Raw genomic sequence first — 21830 nt, forward strand, 5'->3', positions numbered from 1 at the left:
TTCGTTATATCCTCCTGCCTGGCTGTGTTCAACAGCTGCTCCTTGAGGTTGCCAAAACCAGTTGCTCAATAGAAAAGAAACGCCCTACAAATAGTGATGGAGCAGAGCTGAACTTGGTAGAGTTTCTAGGGACGCTTTTCAGTAGGCCCTTAAGATCAAAACTTGGTCCTTGGGGAAAATCTTGTGTGTGTCTGCTCCTAATTTATGCAATTCAGGAGGTTCTGATTGCAGAATTGACCCCATCCACCATGTCTACAGCTTCTTGTGCTGCCAACTCACTTTAACTGTTGAGAATTAACTTCTTTTGGCTTCCTGGTCCACCGCTGGCTGACCCACCTCCCTGGTGGCATCTAGTGGGGATGCAACACCGAGCCCCTGTGAACTGTCACCACCTGTGAGCCTGGTGCTCTCTTCTAGCTGGCGCATCTGCCTGCTTGCTGCTCGTTGCTGCTGCTCCTTCAGCTCACTGTAGGAACGGGAAAAGGTATGAAAGATGGACGTGACCGGGAAGGCCATCAGTAAAATACCACTCAAGATACTGCTCAGGGCTACCACTTGTCCAGGGATGCTACGAGGCACCATGTCCCCATAGCCAACAGTGGTCATGGAGATGACAGCCCACCAGTAACTGGTGGGCACACTCGTGAATTCTTGCTTGGCTCCCAGTTCGCTCTCAGCCAGATATACCAGTGGCGAGAAGAGGGCCATGGCAACACAAAGGAAGAGCAGGAGGAGCCCAAACTCCCTTGTGCACCGGCGTACGGTGAGCCCAAGGGTCTGCAGCCCCAGCGAGTGCCGAGCTAATCGCATCACGTAGAGGATGCGCAGAGCCCGCAGGAAGCGCAGCACCAGGCCCACTCGTTCCAGGTACTTGTTCCCTGCTCCTCCACCAGGCTTGCTGCTGTTTTTTGTAGAGACCATATCCACAATGAGAGAGATATAGAAAGGCAGGATAGCCAGGATGTCGATGATGTTGAGCGGGGTTTTCAGGAAAGCACACTTGTTCTCTGCCTGGATGGATCGCAGGAGGAACTCAAACGAAAACCAAGCCACACACACTGTCTCCAGCACAAAGATGTTGTAGCACTTCTGTGAACATTCACCCTGGGAAAAAGAGGAGCAGGAAAAACAAAAAAAATGGGGAAGAAAAAGATTTAGCCAGAGAGCAAACCAAAGAAACACAAAGTAGGAGTTCTTGAAGGCAAGTACCAATAGCATGTTACATTGATACAAATCGCTAGCTACCAAAGTAAAATCATTACTGCTAAGAGCAGTTGGAATGAATGACTGAAAAACAGAGCAACTAATTGTGTGCTTGGCTGCAGGACAAGTTAACAATGTTCTGGAGTGTCCCAGGGCTGCCAAGAATTTGGTGTGATGTTATCAGCTGCCAGTCGGACAGCCCCTGCTGAAAAGCCAGCGGCTCACACCTCATTTCTGAGTAAGCCTTTAACATTCTGCAGAAAGGATTAGTAGACAATTCACAGACCTTAATAAATGGAAGATTGCACCATCCCCTCCTCATAAATGATAAATTGCTTATAAATGGCTCATAAACACCCACAGCTTTTTATGTTGTGTGGTTGGAGTCACCTACAATCTATTATTCACAGAATATAGAATGTTTTTGAAATGCCAGCGAGCATTTATTAACCCACTAGCCCTATAGCCAAAAGCTCATAGGAAGTACTGATAAATGTAGGTATTTCTAAAAGAAAAAGAGGAGGAACTCCATGGACCATTTAAAATTACCTAACCTATAGCAACTAATGACCATGATGACCCCACAAGCTTTCTGAGGTAGAAAAGCACTGGGAAAAAAAGTGCCCCAGGCTCAATGAGTGGAAAATCAACAGAACCTTACTTCTTTCCTTACAAAGCCTGTAAACAAGCATCTGGAACATGTGAACAGAAACAAACAATAATGGTGATGATGACTGTTCTTTGATTGTTAATTCAACAGCAGAAAGACTGTGGCAATTCTCCTCTACTTCACTGCTGGTAACTCCAGCTGAATAATAACCAGCTTCTTTAAATAGATTTTGATGTGGACAATTATAGGGCTAGAGCTGTTTTCTCTGTAAATGCTCACATAAAAGTGTTAATGCACTGGTGGCTTTGAGCGGAAGGGAAGTGTGTATTTATTTATGGGAAGTGTATGTTTACTTGGTGAATCAGTTTGACTTGGAAGAGTTTGTGAAAACTCTTGTAACCGTGTAGGAATACATCCACACTGGAGGGATATGTAATTCCCACTGAACACACCAGCTATTAGGTATGAACGTAAAACATCATTCTGCTTGCCTATGCTAAATTATAGCTATAAAATCTCATTAAAGAGCTGCAAGGCTGTGTTAGTGGGTGAGGCCTGTTTCACCAATGGTCAGTCTGAGAACCTGGCACATCTATAAACAACTTCTGCCCACACGCTCACCACAGGTGTCTTCTGCAAGACAGAGCTGAGGAAATTTTTACTGCACAGTGACACATCCTACTTTCATCACTTCTCTAAGTGTTTATACATTCTTTTATTCTTGTTAAACATAACAGCAAAGAAGTAATGGATCTTTCTTCGCCCGCTAACTACAGCATTCCCCAAAACATGAGGGAGTAACTGGATACACATTTTGAGTACAAAAGCCCTGCTACCCCAAGATATTATCCAAAGTGTTGAGGTGTTCTTCCCTTTTCACATTTAAGATAGGAATCCTCAGATCCTGCGTTTGTGATCCTTGTATGAAACATCACGAAAGACTGCAGTGCTTTGTACTTCAAGGTGTTTTTAAATTCTGCTTCCTATTGGCATGATACACCTCCCATTGTCTCCCAGGGGGTCAGTCTGGTATGGGAAGAAAATTAATTACTTGTCCCATTGAAATTGCTGCCCTGCCAAGATCTTAAGCATATCACAGGGAGGAGAGAATCTGGTTTTACTAATGTAGTAGCTCAGCCTGTATTTAACTTCCTCTCTAATTTTGATAGGTACGAAGACTAGAATTTATATCTGCCTCACTACACTAATATGGTCATAAGCATTTTTGTTACAGATATAACACATGGGACAAAATGTAGTTTTTAGGGGTTTCTCTCATGTCATAGTTAAGTTGTGAGGTTCTTCCAATAGGTAACAAACAAAGAAGCTTTCATCCCACTGCACAAATCTAGCTTATCAGGATATGCTTGCTCTCACTCCTAAGGGCAACGGTTGCAGGTGATTTGCAGCTCTTGACACTATCCTTGCACTTACACAAAAAGATCAAACTGAGACTTTCTGAAGAAAACCTACAGAAGAATAATCATGGCTAAAGCGAAGCAGCAGAAATGACAAGAAGGAAAAAAAAAACAACAACAACAAAAAAAAACCAACACCCACCAATGTGCACATTTCCTTTCTCTGAATGGTAGATCACTACCTGGACCACCATGCAAGGAGACTAAAATGTAGCCTGCTTTAACAGACCTATCTGCCAAGAAGTGGTCTTTATTTTTATGTGTTTTCCATGCCATTAAAAGTTTAAGGAAGGTCAGTGAAGCCTATGGAAAATTTAGCCTTGGAATAAACCTATGAAGATGTTAAGATATTTAATAGTTGACTTGGTGTCTAGTATTCCACCCCACGTGGTGCAGAAGGGAAGGTAACATTCCTAAGCAATTCTATATATGAATTTTGGTATGGGAACAAAGAGGAGTGAACATTGTTCTTCATTAATGGAATACCAGCGGAGATGTCTTCCGTAAGACTCCATCTGCCCTCCTACATTGTGACATGTTTATCCTGGGTAGATCCACAAATCCACAGCTTTGCTATTTATGCCTCCAGTCTTCTGCAGAACTACATCAAAAAAGCATGTGCAGGAACAGCCTGGCAAGCTGCACTCAGCTGAGCATAAGAGGCTTGGATGTATCTGAAGTTTGGGCCATCCAATACAGCAGAATTAAACCAGCATCTTTACCCATCACTGTAATGAAGAGCCAAAATGTACTCCATCCAGAACTGATGGGGGGCTCTGGCTTTTCTCCACTCTTCCCACTTTCTGCAGCTGACATTGCGAATGCTGCGATGTTTACTTTTAGTAGAGTGGAGCGATAATGCTCTGATACACAGAGCTCACTTTAATGGGATGAAACAATCCCCTTTTTTAGCTGATGCATAATTATCTTCAGCAAAGTATGACTCCTTCTCTGTATTGTTATTAACCTATTGCAATCTGAACAAGTCTGGCTCTGTCTGAAAGCTGTCCTGAGAATAAGAGGGTCTGAGCAGGTCTTAGAAAGCAGACCTGTGTATCAATTAACCTGCCACAGGCCTTTTTGCATTAATTAAATGTCTTCCTCTTCTCTGGACCATGTTTCATTTATACCTAGGCATGACCTGTTACAATCTTCAGATGAAATCACAAACAGAAACAACAAACGCATGTTTCACGCTCTTTGCACTTTGCTTCTTTTGGCTGCAGCTACTTTTGCTTGCAGATTTTTCCCCTCGATAACAGCATTGTAAAAAAACAGCAAATATTCTCATTCTAAATTTTTTAACTATGTATTCAAGAGTCCATCCAGATGCTGTAACTGTGCTTAGGTTTTTGAGGTTTTTTTTTTTCCACTCAAGAAAACAAATAGAAAAGTACAGAAACACACACACAAATGGGAAAAAGGGCAACCAAGAATGAACCAGCCATTGGAATACAGGAAAAACAAGTCCTAACAGAATCAGATAGTGTCCTGCCCAAAACAGATCTGTATCAATGCTGTATGTTCTCATAAAAAGATGAAGTTATATCATGGCTATAAACATGTACATTAACAACTACATATTGCTTTTTACTTTTTCAAAGTAAAAAATCTAGCTTTTAGCTAGCTCTCATTCTGACTAACCATATTTCTTTGTCTGGTAATCTAACTGATACATTTTTATGGTTACATTTTCATACCTAGTTTTATAAAGATGGGCCATGGAAAAAAAAAAAAAGTTTTTTAGCTTTCACAACAGTTTGATTTCTTCTTGTCATTTAGGGGTCTAAACAAAAAAAATAAATAGAATGAACAGCAATCACAAAGGATACCTCCATTACACTTTTTTAATACTAAAAGACTAACATATTTTTTAAATATGTATATAGCTATACCATTAAATAAACAATGTCTTAAGCTTTTGATTACAGAAAGCAGTGATATAGTAAAAATACATTTGCAGTTACACAGGATTGTGAGGACACATGCGAATGTCAACTCAGGACACAAAAAAAGAAAAGACGGAACGTCTTAGTGAATAATTCTGTGCAGTCAAATTAAAGTGAGTCTCTTTCACTAGGATTTACAGAAATTTGCTGTCAAAAAGCCAACTGCAGTACCTTTCTTCTGGGGACAGATTTTCTTTGCCAAAAGAACTACTGAGAAAATTACATAAAGAAAAGCTGGTGTCACTGGAGTTCAAGCCCAACTGTACTCACTGCTCTACATAGCCTAAAAGTTTCAGCTGCCTCTCAGAAATGTTGTGGTTTGGCCTGTGGCGTCCCTTCCACTGGCACTTCCCTGGACTGTGTCTCAGAAAAATTCTAGACTTTGTTACGTGACTTCTTGATCCTTGTTTTGTCCGATTTCCCCTGATTTTCCCTTTGATTTCCTGAGAAGAAATTTTGACTTTTCTCTATTTTCTCACAGGCTTTGATGCCATCTGCTCCCTCTGGTATGAGAAGATGCCAAAAGCCAGATCACCTCTTAACTATCCCAGCTCTTGTGTTGTTTTCCACACATTTTTGCATGTCCAGTAGCTCCACAGTACTTTCAAGGAAGAAGTTTCAATGCCACCCCCTTTACCCGCATAGAGAAGGATTTCCCTTCCTGTCCAGTTTGTAGCGTAAGAAAACAATAACAACAAAACCATGAGAGGAATTACATAAAAAAACCCTTACATAAGCTTTAAAATCATGACATTTCTAAAATGTTATTTGGATCCTCTTCTACTTGCCTTTTGTCACTTGAGCATTTTGGGTCTTGTTTTTCGAATGCTGCTCTGTGCATGACAAACCAAGTTATTTTTTAAATAAAAAATTCTGTGTAATGAAGGTCTCAGCACTGGAGATCAGCGTTGCAGAGACCTGCAGACGAAGGTCCTTATACAAAGGGTGTCCATAGCTGCAGAGTGCGAGACAGCCCCCAGCCCGGTGCTTTATGTCATTCCTGCCAGATTTGGGTGTGAGGCTGAACTGCTTGTTTCACTGAAGGTCTGCAGAGAGGTTTAGAGGACAGACACTCCTTTCCCACACCCCCTCTCCCCCCAGACACACTTCCAATTATTCAGCGGCCTAATCATTGGTGTGCTCGCCTGGCTGGTGAGAGACCCAGCTGCTGCTCTGAAATAGGAGTGTGGAAACCTGCACCTGGCCCTGTCCCAGCCTGCCCTGCCGTACTGGGTCAAGGTCCCGAGCATCACCCTGAAACGAAGAACCCTTTCCTGACAGAAGTTCCAGCAAAACCAGCAGCATTACCAGGCATACACACAAAGAAGACACAAAGATTTTGCTCCCACTGGCATTTTCTGATGAAAAACAATTTCGGGATGAAGAGTGATTTTCTGATAAAAGTACCCAGTCAATTTTCACAGCAAGGATGGGTGTACGACTCCTGCTATGTGACCCACCGCTGGAGTGCTGGAATGGCAGAGCAACCCCCCGCCTCGGGCACAGGCATGCTCCCCTCTCCTGGTGGCCACCGACAGACTCCGTTACTGCAATTTAGTACCTCTGCCATTAAAACTGAGGTCAGTCTGAACTGGCAGCCAGCCTGCTCCGAGCATTTCTTGTGCTCCTGAGCAGAGATGATTCAGCTACTGCACAGTCTGTCCTCACAGCTCTCTGGCTGTGAATTCAAAGTAGTGTTATCTGTTTGTAAAGCCACCAAGGGGCCACAGAAGAACCCTCTGGTTCTTGCTGTAGACACTTTGATCTGGAGCTAGAGCTCAGTTTGTGCTTCATCTAGCTGCTAGAAAAGATAACAAGAGCCTTGCCTTTATTGGGGAGGACTGTCACTAACAGTCTGCAGTGGTATTACTGATATAAGATAGCTCTTTTCCTTTTCCTTTTTTTTTTTTTTTTTTCCCCCACAGAACTTTATTGAGAACAGAGGAGATAGGCAAGAGCTATACCTGCTCTCTCTCTGAATTCCTTTTGACCTCCAATACAACACAGCCACAAATCACCACTTTTCAATACCTTTCAGCCTGTAACTTTTAATCTGCTCGTGAAGCTGCAAATAACCATGGAACACCAACAGGAACAAGAGATGCCTACAGACTATGGTAACCGCCAGCTATAAATGTTCCTAAGCTAAAAATGTTGAACCTTGAGACCTGTTTAACCTTTTTCCCTGAAAATCTTGTAAACCTCTTAACAGCTGCACTCTGACTGCACAGATTGGGTGTATATATATGAATATTAAAGGAAAACACAGGAATTTCTGGGAAGAATGGAAAGCAGATAACTAGTACTACAGGTGCACAAAACATCCTGTCATAAGCATCTGCTTCTCAACCAGTTTTTTTCCTCACAGCTGCACCTAGTTTTAAAACCCACATCTCAAAAAGCAACAGCATTTGTTGGAGGGAAACGAGTGTTATCTGGCTGCGCATTATGGAAAGCAACCAAAAAACTGAGAACTGCAAGGAAGAAGCATGTAAAGAGTAAAAGAGACCATAAATATCCATGAAACAGAACACGATCAACCTCCCTGTTCTTCAGATGCCTATCAGTAATGGAACAGTACCTCATCTGGAGAGGCTGGGGGGATGTAAAGACATCTAAGACCTTAAAAACTTCTCAGACTCTGTGACTGACTTGAGGGAATGGTATGTGCCCCAGCAGCCAGCTGCTGCTATCTCTCAGTCTGATCACACTACACACAAGGAGAGAGGGGCTACACTGCTACTTCAGAAGAAACAAACAACATTTGTATGTGGAGCTCACTGACAGATTGCAAGATGTACGTGAAGGATTTGATTTCTTCAAGAACCATTCATGTTCAAGAAGGATGGTTCAAACTGGAATGAGTTGAGAAAGTAATAACCCAAGGTTACTTGGATGATTAGTGGAATGGAAAAACTATCTTAAAAACAGACAATTAATTGCATTGGAGTTGTTTGCCATCATCAAATGAAGGCAGAAAAGAGGCACAGTTGCTGTCTGTAAATATTACAAGGAGATGAAGAGAAGCACTGTTTAATGGTGTGGTCAAATGTTCTCACACAGATTTATGTGGACTAGCTGAAAATACTGTAATCTTAATCTACTGCCTGGATGTTTAGTCCCCAGCTCAGTCCACAGCATGGGACTTAATCCTTTTCAATCTTTAATTCGCTATTGCATAACCCTTAATTATCATTCTTTAGTCCTCTTCAGCACAAACAGGATAACCCAAACTTCCCTCACTTCCTTCAGAAGCCATCTGGACATGGTCATGAGTGACCTCTAGGTGTCCCTGCTCGAAGAAAGGAGTTGGACCAGACGACCTTCAGAGGTCTCTTCCAACCTCAACCATTCTGTGATTCTGTGATTGTTATTAATCTAAAGGACAGTGTAAGACTATAAGTGGGCTAGTAATGACATTTAGAGCCCTACGACCTCAAGAACATGTTTGCCATCATTTTTGTGACCAGATATTCTGAGTCAAAACAGCAGTTAGCTGTATCTGGGCTCTGCTTTGGCAGTTTTATAACCTCCCAGTGACCTTTGGAAATTGTCTGAAGATTAACAGCTACACAAGAAGACATAGGTCCATGAGACTAAGATACTATATCTGAAATTCAAGAACTCCCACAGCATTCAAAGCAAGATTTCACAGGGCACTGCCTATATCACTTTCTTTCTAGCAGCTTTGTTCTGCAGCAGATCCTCCCCGTGGGAACCACCCGGGGCAATGTGTGTATGTGGCTCCCACAAAGCCTGCCATGCTTGGACCAGGCATTGCTTGCCCAGCCTAACCTCAGGGGACTCAGTGCAAAGGATTTGCTTATCAGTGCCACTGCCAGTATTACCAACAGTAACACAGAAAAGAATGATGATTTTTAAAAGGTTGGACCACATGATCTTAGAGGTCTTTTCAGACCTTCAGGTCTTCTTTTTTATCTTTATACAGATATACCGTTTCTACAACTGTGAACTTCCTAAGAATCATAGAATAGCTTGGGTTGGAAGGGACCTCAAAGATCAACCAGTTCCGACCCCCTGCCACTGGTAGGGACACCACCCACTAGTTGGTTGGTGGAGTTGCTCAGGACCTCATCAAACCTGGTCTTGAGCACCTCTAGGGATGAGCCATCCACAACCTCTGGGCAACCTGTTCCAGTGCCTCACCACCTCCTGAGTGAAGAATTTCCTCCTAACCTCTAATCTAAATCCCCCCTCTTTTAGATTAAAACCATTCCCCCTCATCCTGTCAATATCTGATTGAGCAAAGAGTTGTTCTCCATCTTTTTTACAAATCCCCTTTAAGTACTGAAAGGCTGCCCTGAGGTCACCCCTCAGCCTTCTCTTCTCCAGGCTGAACAGCCCCAGCTCTCTCAGCCTTTCTTCATGGTGGAGGTACACCAGCCCTCTGATCATCTTTGTGGCCCTCCCCTGGACCTGCTCTAACAGCCCCACATCCTTCTTATGCTGGGGGCCCCAGACCTGAATGCAGCACTCCACGTGGGGCCTCACAAGGGCAGAGCAGGGGGCACAATCACCTCCCTCGCCCTGCTGGGCACCCCTGTTGATGCAGCCCGGGATGCAGGTGGCCTTCTGGGCTGCAAGTGCGCACTGCTGGCTCGTGTCGAGTTTCTCATCCACCAGAACCTCCAAGTCCTTCTCTCAGGGCTGCTCTCAATGAGTTCTTCTCCCAGCCTGTGCTCATGTCTGGGATTGCCCCGGCCCAGCTGCAGCACCTTGCATTTGGACTTGTTGAACCTCATTAGGTTCACGTGGGCCCACTTCTCAAGCTTGTAAGCCCAGCATCATATTCTTTTCTTCTTCTTTTCAAGATTGCTTCACACACTAAAAGAGAATCTTTCTTATTCTCACTCTCACACACACATTTTGTAACTTGCTAATTGGATTAAAAAGAACAACTGATTCTTTAAAGCATTTTAAAGATTATTTTCCCTAGTTTTCCCTTTCTTTCAATCCATTTTATAGGCTTTTCTCCTCCTCCTGCCTCCCACTCACTGCTGGTTCTATTTTACTGACCCACATTAGTTTTACTGGTTCCTGCAACCCTGCAACCTGCTATAGAAGTTGGGGTGTCTGTTTTTTCAACTTGGAGGAATGAAGGACAGAGTCAAGCTTATTCTTTTCCTCTTACGTGTTTTTCCAAACCTGCTTTTTTTAACCCCCTCTTTCACTTTATCCTATTAGCTGAAAACAAGCAAAGGATTTGCCTGTGTTGCCTCTGGGCAGATTTGCTCCCCTGCTCTGTAGTGGCTCAGTCGCAGCTGGCAATCTGCTGCTGCATTGCCCTTGCACTAAAACACCCTAAGCTGTATTCCTGAATTTGTGAAGTGGGTGAATTTTTTGCATGATGAATCTGACCACTGTGGAGCCCTGCACTCTTCTATATTTCTTCTTTCTGCCCAAGGCAACGGTGTTTCCTGTGACGCTGAAGCAGAGCAGAACTGGGTGACTTACCTTAGAATTAGGCAGAAGTTCTGCGTACACAGTTCTGTGTACACAGGCAGCAAGCTATGGTCTTGGATGAAATATCCACAGCTTCTGCCCACAGAAACTGTGTGTGTGTGTGTGAACTTTTCAAAAAGGTGCTGGAATTTCTGTTCCAAGCACAGCTCAGGATGTATTGAATGGCTTGAAGCTGCAAGCTCAAGTCTGAACAGAGCTAAGCACTGAGACTAAACCTTGACTGTAAGATGCTCCAGCCTCTGTAGGACACCCTGCCAATACAGTCAGTGACAGATGAGGTTCAGGATCCTGCCATCCCAGAGAGGTTTAGAAAGGCTGACAGAATGTATTTAAAAACTACATAAGATGTACTCCAGTATCTTTAGGTGTTTTAATTACCAACACTGTGATATATCCTATTTAGAGCATGGATTTGTCTACCTTCAGGTTCTGGACACTTGTTCACTGTTGTCCACAAGCATTTTCTTATTCTGCTGTTTATCACATTAAAAAATATTTCACTATCTCACTGTAAAGCAGATTTTTCAAGTTTTAAGTAATTCTTTTCACTTTTTTTTGCTAATTTACCTGCTTAATGGATACCAGATCTGGACACTATCTCAAGCCTCGTGCTTTGTCTGTTAATTACTCTCACACGGGAAATTGCATACAGCTGATTGTTCACCAGCATCTACAAATCCTCTCTTGCGTTCCCACTTTCTGAGTCTTTCATCCTGGGCATACTCACTTACACTCACTTACAAAGTTGTGGTCTCTGCTGATGAACATAGAGTTAGCTGGCCACATTCAAATCAGTTCAGTTTACTGTGACAGGTACTTCTAGCACCTGACTAGCGTGTTGTTTCTGTGCTATGTGTAAATTTAATTTGCAATTGTTTTATATTTTCTCCCAAACCACCAACAAAACACCTAAGCAGCTCTGAACCAAGACCAGAAACAGTTTCATGACTTTTCACATACACTGTCACTGGGTGATGATTTCTCATGTTAGTTTTCTGCTACTTTGAAATCTAATAGAAATTTGTAAAACATTTAATATTGGAGGTAAGTTTTTGAAAAATGGAATTTTAATTAAAGAAGGATATGAGGCACTGAATTAAATATCTTACAGAAGTATAAGTACCTACACTAGAAGATATTTTTTTCCAGAAAACTTCATAATCTTATAAAATTATATTGTTTGAGTCATCTTCTGAACAGACTAGAATTGTTTTTTTAATAGTTTTACTTGGAACTAATATTATGCTTATCTTTTTAGAGTCTATCAACTTTATAGTTTTCTTCAAGCCCTTTCTTAAGCCTTTGTTAAAAAGCTATTGCAAAATTTTTAACCTTTTTTTCCCCATTTGTATACCACTCCTCTCTTAATTTGTCTTGAATTTAAATGTCTCCATGAACACTATAAAAAGTCCTCAATTTCAAGAACTTCTACACTTCATCTCAGTCACGACATGCTAAGCAATGAAAATGTAAGTATAAATTTAAATGCTTTAGTGCACAGCCCAGTCAGCTCATTACCTCAGCCTACTTCTATGAGATCTAGCCAATCAAAAATCTGGTTTCTTTCTTTTATTCGAAACCCCTGGGATGGACAGCAACATGCCCTCGAGATATGAGATGAATACACAGACCTTATTTTTATTACAAATCAACAAAAGATTCCTCTCTTTCAAAACACTAGGACGATATTAAACATACTCATACAGCACAAGCTGTCTTGCAAAAGGCAGTGGCACAAACTCTGGGGTGAAGAAGCTATGCTGTACCCTGACAATATTACAATCCAGGCTATACTTAGTAGCTGTATTAATTTTACAAATATGACTTGAGGCCACACAACTATTATCATGAGATTGCTTCAAAGACTCCCTGGATGATTTACCTGGAGATCTGGCGAATAAGCCCACTGATAGGTATTGATATTTCTGGCAGTGGAACCACAGAAATTTAAAAGAAACTAAATATGAGTACATTTTGCTGGGTGAGACACATTGCACTGAACATACACAAGTTAACGTGACAGAATTACCAATGTTTTTATGGAAGAGTCTTAGCTGTTTAATTATTTATCACTAATGTTATATTGCAGTATATTTATACAATATTTAAAAGAAAACCTAAGCCTACTATTTATTCATGAGAAGATACCTGGTAAACAGAGAGTTCATTAGTATATCATAAAGCTATCAACAAGTCAATAGGAATTTTATCTTACCCAATTCTTACTTCATCCCCCAGCTAACAGTGCAGAGAAACACTCTGCAGATAACCAATACAGGTTTAGATTCAGATCCACAAAAGAAAGATTAATACACATATTCCTTTTACATTAAGGGCTGTACCATTCAGATGAATCACAGGCGAAGCACAGTTCCCTGTGCTGTGGTGGTCAAAGGACATTATCACCACTATCACCACTTCTTTGTATTTGCAGAGAACATTTTGCTGCTAGTCTTTTATTTGCAGATTCCATGGGAATTAGATAAAAGATGAACACAACTCAAAAAAAAAAACAACAACCCACATAATTCAACATTGTGGAGAGGTCCTTGATTCCTTGACTTTAAAGGTATGTGCGTGACCCACAGAAGCAACATCTCTTTTATTTTTCAAACGTCATCATTTCCAACCACTTTCAGTCAACCTTCAGCTGCCTGAAAGGCAACATGCACAGCAAATTTCTCTGACCGTCAGATAGGAGCTGGGAGACTACACTACGATGACTCAGACTTGCACCGCAAGAAACCTTGCAGCTATTCCTCAGTCTGAGATAGTAACGATATCATACAGTGATTGCATCTTGTATGAACTAAGATGGTCTCATTGATGAAAATAATAAAAAAAAAAATCCTTACTTAGAAACCTAGCTCCCAGGCTGACATATGAGGAACGTGCACTTGTATCTGAACAGCATTATAGATGCAATTTTTATTTGTGATGATAAAGTCCCCAAACATATTCAGGCTTTCTGTCCAAAAGCATTCACAATCTAACTGAACTACACAAAACTACTACCCTACACAGACTACACAAAACAGGAGATCAAACTACATGAAATAGATGGAGCATGCAAACATTGAAACAAACTTTTGCTTATTTCTGATGACTAAAGCTGTGGGTAAAGGATGCTCTCAAAGCCTATAATTTGGGGTTTATGTTAATATTTTAGTGTAAGCACTATCTGAACAGAAAATGTACCTTAAGTTTATGATGAAAAAGAAAAAAAGGAACACTTCAATTATAGTTAAAATACAGCTCTGCAATGGTGTGAGTATTACGCGAAAGTGAAACTGAACATGAATCTTAGGAGTCTGCAGGAACTTCACTGACAACAATGCTGTAGAAAAGGCAGGTCACAAATCTTAGCAAGTTATTTGGTCCCCTCCATCCTTACCCCCCAGCTGGCTGTGGCCTGGACTGCCCAGAGTGAACACAAAATGCAACCTAGCAATATGCGAGACGAATACATCAGTATGATGTACTGACAGTTCAGATGCCTTAACTGCTGATATTGCCAAAGCTCATTGTTTTTGCATTTAAGCAGCAGAGCTGTGGAAATGGTATAAAGCATTCTCCGATGATCCCTAGGGAAATAAGTTAGTTCAATTTCTTAAGATTCTTTTTATAAAACCTCACCCTTGGTGCCTATATGCTATAAATAGTTATCTGTAATTCCAGATGGGATTTTTTTAAAATACATGTTTTATGTTGACTGTATGGTAATTCCTATAACAGTTTATTCCATAAAGAAAAGAAAAACACAAGCTACAATTTTATTAAGACTTTCATTCATGAAAACAAATTATCTATGCAACACAAATGCCGCTGAGTTAAAATCCTCTACAATACTTTTTCACTGAAATCAGTAAATGACTTAACGTAAAAATGACAGTTTTCCCCACCTAGAAGTACCTCAAACTGGAAGACTTTTGAGATGAGGTAGTATCTATCATTCATTCAACAAAATGTTTGGCATTTCTGACACCCCGAGGCCATGAATACTTGTATTTCTTCCTCATTTAATGACCTATTTAGACTACAAACTTAAAGAAATCAACATTAATAATCAAAGAATCACTGAATGGTCGAGGTTGGAAAGGACCTCTAGGTCAAGGTCATTTGGTCCAACTCCCTTGCTCAAGCAGGGCCACCTACAGCACATTGCCCAGGACCATGTCCAGATGGCTTCTGAGTATCTCCAAGGACAGAGACTCCACTAGGTCTCTGGAATATCTGTACCAGTGCTCAGTCACCTGCACAGTAAAGTCACCTCATGTTCAGACAAAGCCTCCTGCGTTCCATTTTGTGCCTGCTGCCTCTTGTCCTGTCACTGGGCATCACTGAAAAGAGCCTGCCTCCATCCTCTTTGTATCATCCCTTCAGGTATCAATAATAAGACTCCCTCTGAACCTTCTCTTCTCTAGGCTGAGCAGTCCCAGCTCTCTCTACCTTTCCTTCATCATTTTTATGGCCCTTCATTGGACTCTCTCCAGTAGCTCCATGTCTCTCTTGTACTCTGTTGTGGAGCCCAGGACTGGACACAGTACTCCAGGGGTGACATTGCCAACGCTGAGTAGAGGCGAAGGTTGACCTGCCTCAACCTGCTGGCAATACTTTGCCTAACGCAGTCCGGGATACCATTAGCCTTCTTGGCAGCATGGGCACATTGTTGGCTTATGTTCAACTTGGTGTCCACCAGGACACCCGACCAGACTGGCCTCCAACCAAACTTTGCACCACCAATCACCGGCCTAGGCCTGGCCATTCAACCAGTTTTCAACGCACCTCACTGTCTGCTCATCCAGCCCATACATACATCAACAGCTTCTCCTGATGACTCGTTATGCAAGACTCTCTTAACCTTGTCTGAAATTAGGTTTGTCATGTACCTTTGCAAACCGAAGTCTTTAGTCACGACTTTGTTTAAAACACACATTCAAAATTTATCTACTCTCCATGAAAGTCGAAGCACAGTGTGCAAATTAAGCTTAGAAGGTTAAATAGTTTCAGGCTTCTTTATGAGCTATTATTAACTTCATTATTTATGAGTCTCTCTCATTGTTGTAACGTTCTTCAGCTGAAGGTTACTGAACTGTAACTTCCTATCAGAGCATCTTTAATTAGCCTAGCTTTTCCCAATGCATTAGAAAGCATAGTGAAGAAGGAAGTACCATCTGATTTTCTTCTCCTGCTTTTACACAATACCACTACAAATGATTGAGCTCAGTGGGACTCAGCCCTACAAATGCTTTTGTGAATCAGGACAAAATGGCTGATGTTAATCTCTTTGTTCACCGTATTTTTTTGTGATGAGGAAGATTGTCTAACAAAAGAAAGAAGCTTTCTTCAGATAGAAATGGTTGAAATTTCTTTTTTCTCCAAGAAGAAAAATGAAGAGTCTAGTATGATGACCACCTGGCTTTCAGATGAATCTCTTAAAGTCTTTTGATTGTTCAGCTCTTACTGTGTTCTTAAAGATTTTACTGTAATGTATTCCCAACTTGGTTAAGCCGCTTCACTTTCCTGAAAATTTCAGAAGCAGTTAGCATGTGCATCACTGGACTGGTGGGTTTTATTTGATTTAATCAGTAAGCAAAAGCTAAATGATAAAAAAATCATAGAATGCATGTCATAGTTTGGTAAGTAAAAAGTAGTTTAGGATCTGATTCTGCCAGCTTTATTAATAATTGTACAGCACCTGAAATCTGATACTACTTCCAAAAAGGGTAAAACTTGAGATGAATCAGGGTGACCATTAATGAGAATAAGATAGTTGCAGTGCATGGGAACACTACCCGTTCCCACTCTTGACACTAGGCATTGCCACTGTCATTTAGAACATCTGGAGCAGCTAATAAAGTCAACAAAATGTATGATTGATTCTTTTTCTGTATTTGAAAAGACATAGGCAGATACCTAAAATAATGCACCTCGAGTACTGTGTTCAGGTTTGGGCCCCTCACTACAAGAAGGACATCAAGGTGTCCAGAAAGAAAGTGTCCAGAGAAGGACTACAAAGCTGGTGAAGGGCCTGGAACACAAGTCCTATGAGGAGCGGCTGAGGGAGCTGGGGTTGTTTAGTCTGGAGAAGAGGAGGCTCAGGGGAGACCTTATTGCTCTCTACAACTACCTGAAAGGGGGTTGTGGGGAGCTGGGGGTCAGCCACTTCTCGCAGATAACTAGTGATAGGACTAGAGGGAATGGCCTCAAGTTGTGCCAGGCAAGGTTTAGTTTAGAAATTAGGAGACATTTCTTCTCAGAAAGAGCAGTCAGGCGTTGGAAGGGGGTGCCCAGGGAGGTGGTGGAGTCACCGTCCCTGGGGGTGTTCAAGGAAAGGTTGGACGTGGTGCTTAGGGACATGGCTTAGTGGGTGACATTGGTGGTAGGGTGATGGTTGGACCAGATGATCTTGGAGGTCTTTTCCAGCCTTAGTGATTCTATGATTCTATGATTTCCTCATATACTTGGTAATTAAGGCTTTTAAGATCCCACATTTACTTACACCTCTGCAAGACATCACTGGTAGTAACAGCTGGTCCCTTCGGATCATATTAAAGGCTCAGGGTATGAAAAACTGCTCTCCAGCACACTTAGTTCATTATAAGGTCCTCTCTTTCCCTGCAGCAATAACAGGACAGATAGGTGGCACATAAATCTCTTCTAGAAAATGCCAGCTCAGGGAAAAGACCACCGTTTGTTAATCAGAGTACCTACCGCAATAGCTCTGACACAGAATCATAACAACAATAACTCCAGCCAGACAGCCTGGAAAATGTACACACTGAGTACTGCGCGTCCTTGAAATAATATTTACTGTTTGTTTTTGTTCCTTAGCCAGAAGAGATGCAGACACATTTCTGCTTGTTAGGAGACTGCAAAATCAGACCAAAGAGCTATCCCTGAGTACGAATTTTATAGTAGGTACTAAAGGATACAGCTCAGGACGATTAACATGCCTTTGAATTCACATGAGCTCTCTTCTCTCCACACCTATTATTTGAGGAGCTGCTTTGCCTTGCCGAGCCACGTACAGATGACACACAAGGAGTCTGTAACTTAGGTCTCTGCTCCTACAAGCCACTCCACGTGGGCAGATGCCTGACTCCTTGCCCAGCTTTACTGAGGCTGAAAAGATCTACACAAGTATTTACATCCATTTGTGAAGGACCAAAATCAGTCACTGTGTATGACTCCTGGCATGACTAATTACAACTCAGAGCGCTGACCTGCTCTGACTAAGTAGTAGGCCAGGAACATGACATGAAATAAGCTATGTAAGAAGTGATACCTCACCTGTGCTCTGTGCTACAGAATTACCTTTATCTCAAACAAAATATCAGCTTCCAGTCTGTCCACAGTCCTTCTCTGTGGAAAGGACAGAACAAAGCTTATTTGCAGAAGGTCTGTGCTTTTGGAATTTAAGGGCATAAGAAAACATCAGATCATTTACTCTGATCTCCTTTATATCACAAGCATTTCACCTTTGCAACTTGAACTGAAATCAGTAATTTATTTCTGAATGAATTAGCATGTGTTTAGCCAAAGGCTACCTTCCAGCAGGGCACTGAGCTTAGAACTCAAAATATCAAAAAACACAAAATCCAATAATTCTCTTCGTACTGCCCCAGTAATTAATCACCATGGTATTGAACATTGGCACCTAGTTTCCCATATGAATTTATTAGGAGTCAGCTTTTAACCATACATCCTTTCTCTGCTTAATTTAAAGGTCTTTTAGTTTATGCATTTCCCTCCCCCAATAAAAGACTCTTGTTTGATTAATCAAGTCACCTTGATGTTCCTTTTGATAATCTAAATAAAGGGAAATGCTCAAGTTTCTTGCTGTATGGCATTTTCTCCAGGTGTCTAATATTGATAGTTTTTTGCATCCTCTTCCACTTTTTAAAACAACATTTAAAAATGTGAATGTGAGAACTGATTGCAGTATTCTAGTGTCACTCTCACCTATGCTGCATAGAGGCACAAAATTATCTTTCAGTTTCTAATCACTACTCCCTAAGCTTGCAAATTCAAGGATTGTATTAACCCTTTTGATTTTATACTGCAAAAGGAACTTGTATTCCATTGCTTGTCCTCTAAATCCTTTTTAGAGACTCCCCACTTTTGCAAAAGTAAGTTTGCCTTCATTTTCGTTGTACAATTTTGTACTTGCCTGTATGAAAATGTGCTCCTTTTAATGGCCACAGCTTACCAAGAACTCCATGCTTCTCTCATATGTTTGCTCTATCCCCCTCATTACCCTTCTCCTCCCAAGAAATTTTATTAGCAAATAGTCACTATTCATGTTCTGATCATTGGTAAAAATGTAAGGAGCCTAAACTCCAACAGATTATTCTGAAAGCAATTGTTCAGCTCTCATTTAAAGCAAGGAACCTCTAAATATAAAATACATCTCAGTATTCAACAGTAAAATATTCCCCCTGTGCTTAAAATTCTAGCATACTGGAGCACCATTGTTTAATTAGAGTAAAAGGCATATATTTTGGAAATAATTTTTTTAAAAATTATTAGGACAGTATAGCTTTACCTATTACCCAGTTTAGCTACTATCCTCAAATTTTGTGTGATAAAAAGCCTTGAAAACAAAGGTGTCATAATGAATCAACCATTAAGCAACATATGAAATATTTTTTCTTTTTTCTTGGCATGAACTCCTGCTATTGAATGATTCAAATCAAAAAACTCAGTTGAAATCTAACCTAAGCATACAAGCAAAGGTTGATTTAACTGCACACAAAGTACTCAGTCAAATGCAGCACGAGTCTCTGTGGAATTGCTGGACCCATTTTTCATCTGCATGCTTTTACTTCCAACACTACAAAACACTAAATGTCTTCTGACAGTTAATGACCACACTCTTTCTTTTAATAGCAGTGAGTGATGAGCCATTCAGCAGCTAGGAGATGGCACACAAGATGAGATCTGCTTTAACGTGAGCTTAGTATTCAACTAGTAGACAGAATTTGGCTGGATGAAGTACTGTCTTGGGAGGTCAAGTTCACAAACACACTTAATGATCATTGGGCTGGAAAAGAAGCCCAAACATTTAGCATCTTTCTTGGACGTGAAAGGAATGTGTGGGGAGCTGGGGGTCAGGCTCTTCTCACAAATAACTAGTGATAGGACTAGAGGGAATGGCCTCAAGTTGTGCCGCGGGGGTCAGGTTGGAAATGAGGAAACATTTTTTCTCAGAAAGAGCAGTCAGGCATTGGAACGGGTTGCCCAGGGAGGTGGTGGAGTCCCCGTCCCTGGGGGTGTTTAATGTGGTTGGAAGTGGTGCTCAGGGACATGGTTTAGTGGGTGACATTGGTGGTAGGGTGATGGTTGGACCAGATGAACTTGGAGGCCTTTTCCAACCTTTATGATTCTATGATTCTATGATTTTATTCTACGATCTGAATAAAACTAAAGAGGCCATGAACTCTGCCAAAAGTTGCCACTCCAAACCCATTAGATATTCCAGCATATATTGAGTTCAATTGTGAAAGTCCTCCTTTATCAGTCTTCACATGAGCTCTCTTCGGCCTACATACAGCTAATTCTAGGAATCTGAACTTCTGCACAAACAAAGCACTAAATTCTTGGGAAATTTACTCTGTTTCTACAGTTAAATCTCTGCCTCAGCTTCCCTGCCCTTTAACTCACCTGTAACATTAAAATATTTTTAGATGTGTTTTTTACAATGAGTTACTGAGAGTTCATTAAAAGGGGTACGTTAAAGTTCTTCTAAGGAAAACTGATCTGTTAGCTTTTAACTCTGAATGCTCTTCAAAGCATTAACTCCCAAGCAAGTCTAATTTTGATAACCACAACAGCTAGTTTGTCATCTTGTCATGATAACAGAAAACAAATCTGTTAGATAAAACTATCAACTTGTGTAAACTGGAAAAGATGTGCTGGCAAGACAGAGCTTGGCCCAGTCTTCCCTCAATATTAAGTGCATAATGCTTTCTGTGTTCTACTCTGGCTAGCTCTCCACATCATAAATACCGAATACAATACCTGCGTGGTTGCCAGAGTGACTTTGCCTATCACCTTCCCCAAGGAGACAACACAAAACACACTTTACTCTGAGAAAAGCTGCACTCACCCGATCTTCTTCTTCTCTGACATCTGGCATGGTGCTGATACAGAGGCTGACTGCAGTGATGGCAACAAAAGAGATTGAAATACAAGCAAAGATCTTTCCTGGGATCCCTGAGTGGGGGTTCTCCACCATATCCCTGAGCTTTCTCATGCACAAACTCAACCGGCTATTGTCCTGGAAGGCACATTGCGTAGTTTCACTAAATACCATCTCCCCTTCATACAGCCTGGCCTCAGCTGCCTCCTCCTCTTTCTGTCGCAATCTCTTTTTACAGCACCACTCCAGGTGGTCCTCTTCTATTCCCCAGTACACAAGTTCCTCCTGAAAAGAAAGAGCACACATCTCCCTGAGCAGCCTCAGCTTCCCAGCTGTCAGGAAAGTCATGATTGTCCTGAAGGCACAAGGATTACGGTCAAAAAAAAATTCATTGCAGCTAACATCATAGTCATCACAGATGTTCATGATCTCATCATAATTGTTGCAAGATTTTAGCTTCCCAAGCCTGGTCAAGGGGCAGTTCTCCAAGGTGGTCCACGGGATTTTGTATTTAATGCCACCTACATTGATGATCACAAACCTGGTCCGGTCATCCAGGCGGGCTAAGCAGCACAAGTCTTCCCCAGGGTGCAGAAGTTTGGCCTTTTTGTAGAAAAGTCCTTTCTCGGTTTGCACTTCATACAAGCTTTCCAAGTTATTGAAGGAGTAGGAGCTGAACGCAGGATCTGCATTTCCAGTGAGTAATGCCATTTCTTAATACATGTGTGGAGTTCATAGGGAGGTAGAGGCTACTCAAACAAGAGCATCTGGTCCTTGATTGGAGAGTTGGTCTGTGAAACAGAATTTTTAAATGACAACAAAATGAGTACTTTGCTAGGTGAAAAACGATCTCATCTCATTAAACTTTTCTCCATGACATTACTTTTCCCCCTATTATGTTAGAACCATATTCGCCCTATACCCACTGGAGAGTACGAACTTAAACTGCAGTTAAGGTTGAAAGCCATGTCCATACTTCTATAGTTTAGTCACTGAATGAATGGAAAAAACCCAGTGTGTTA

At 41.4% G+C, this 21830-nt stretch overlaps 1 protein-coding gene across 1 annotated transcript; it reads right to left on the minus strand.

The window, feature by feature from the left end:
- KCNG2 (potassium voltage-gated channel modifier subfamily G member 2) lies at positions 1-21519 on the minus strand. Its single transcript, XM_035549724.1, has 2 exons — positions 20776-21519; positions 1-1104 (listed from the first exon to the last, which is right to left on the minus strand). The coding sequence occupies exons 1-2, from the start codon at positions 21517-21519 to the stop codon at positions 295-297; spliced, it is 1554 nt and encodes a 517-aa protein (XP_035405617.1). The 3' UTR covers positions 1-294.
- Positions 21520-21830: the final 311 nt, after the last annotated feature.

This window comes from Cygnus atratus, chromosome 2 (assembly GCF_013377495.2).
Source record: "Cygnus atratus isolate AKBS03 ecotype Queensland, Australia chromosome 2, CAtr_DNAZoo_HiC_assembly, whole genome shotgun sequence".
NCBI lineage: Eukaryota > Metazoa > Chordata > Aves > Anseriformes > Anatidae > Cygnus > Cygnus atratus.

Bases quoted from the DNA above. Each gene is read 5' to 3' on its own strand.
- KCNG2 (XM_035549724.1), bottom strand. From the start codon at position 21,519: ATGGCATTACTCACTGGAAATGCAGATCCTGCGTTCAGCTCCTACTCC. The intron at 1,105-20,775 runs GTGAGTGCAGCT...TCTTTTTCCCAG, and splicing joins TCAGAGAAGAAGAAGATCGG to GGTGAATGTTCACAGAAGTG.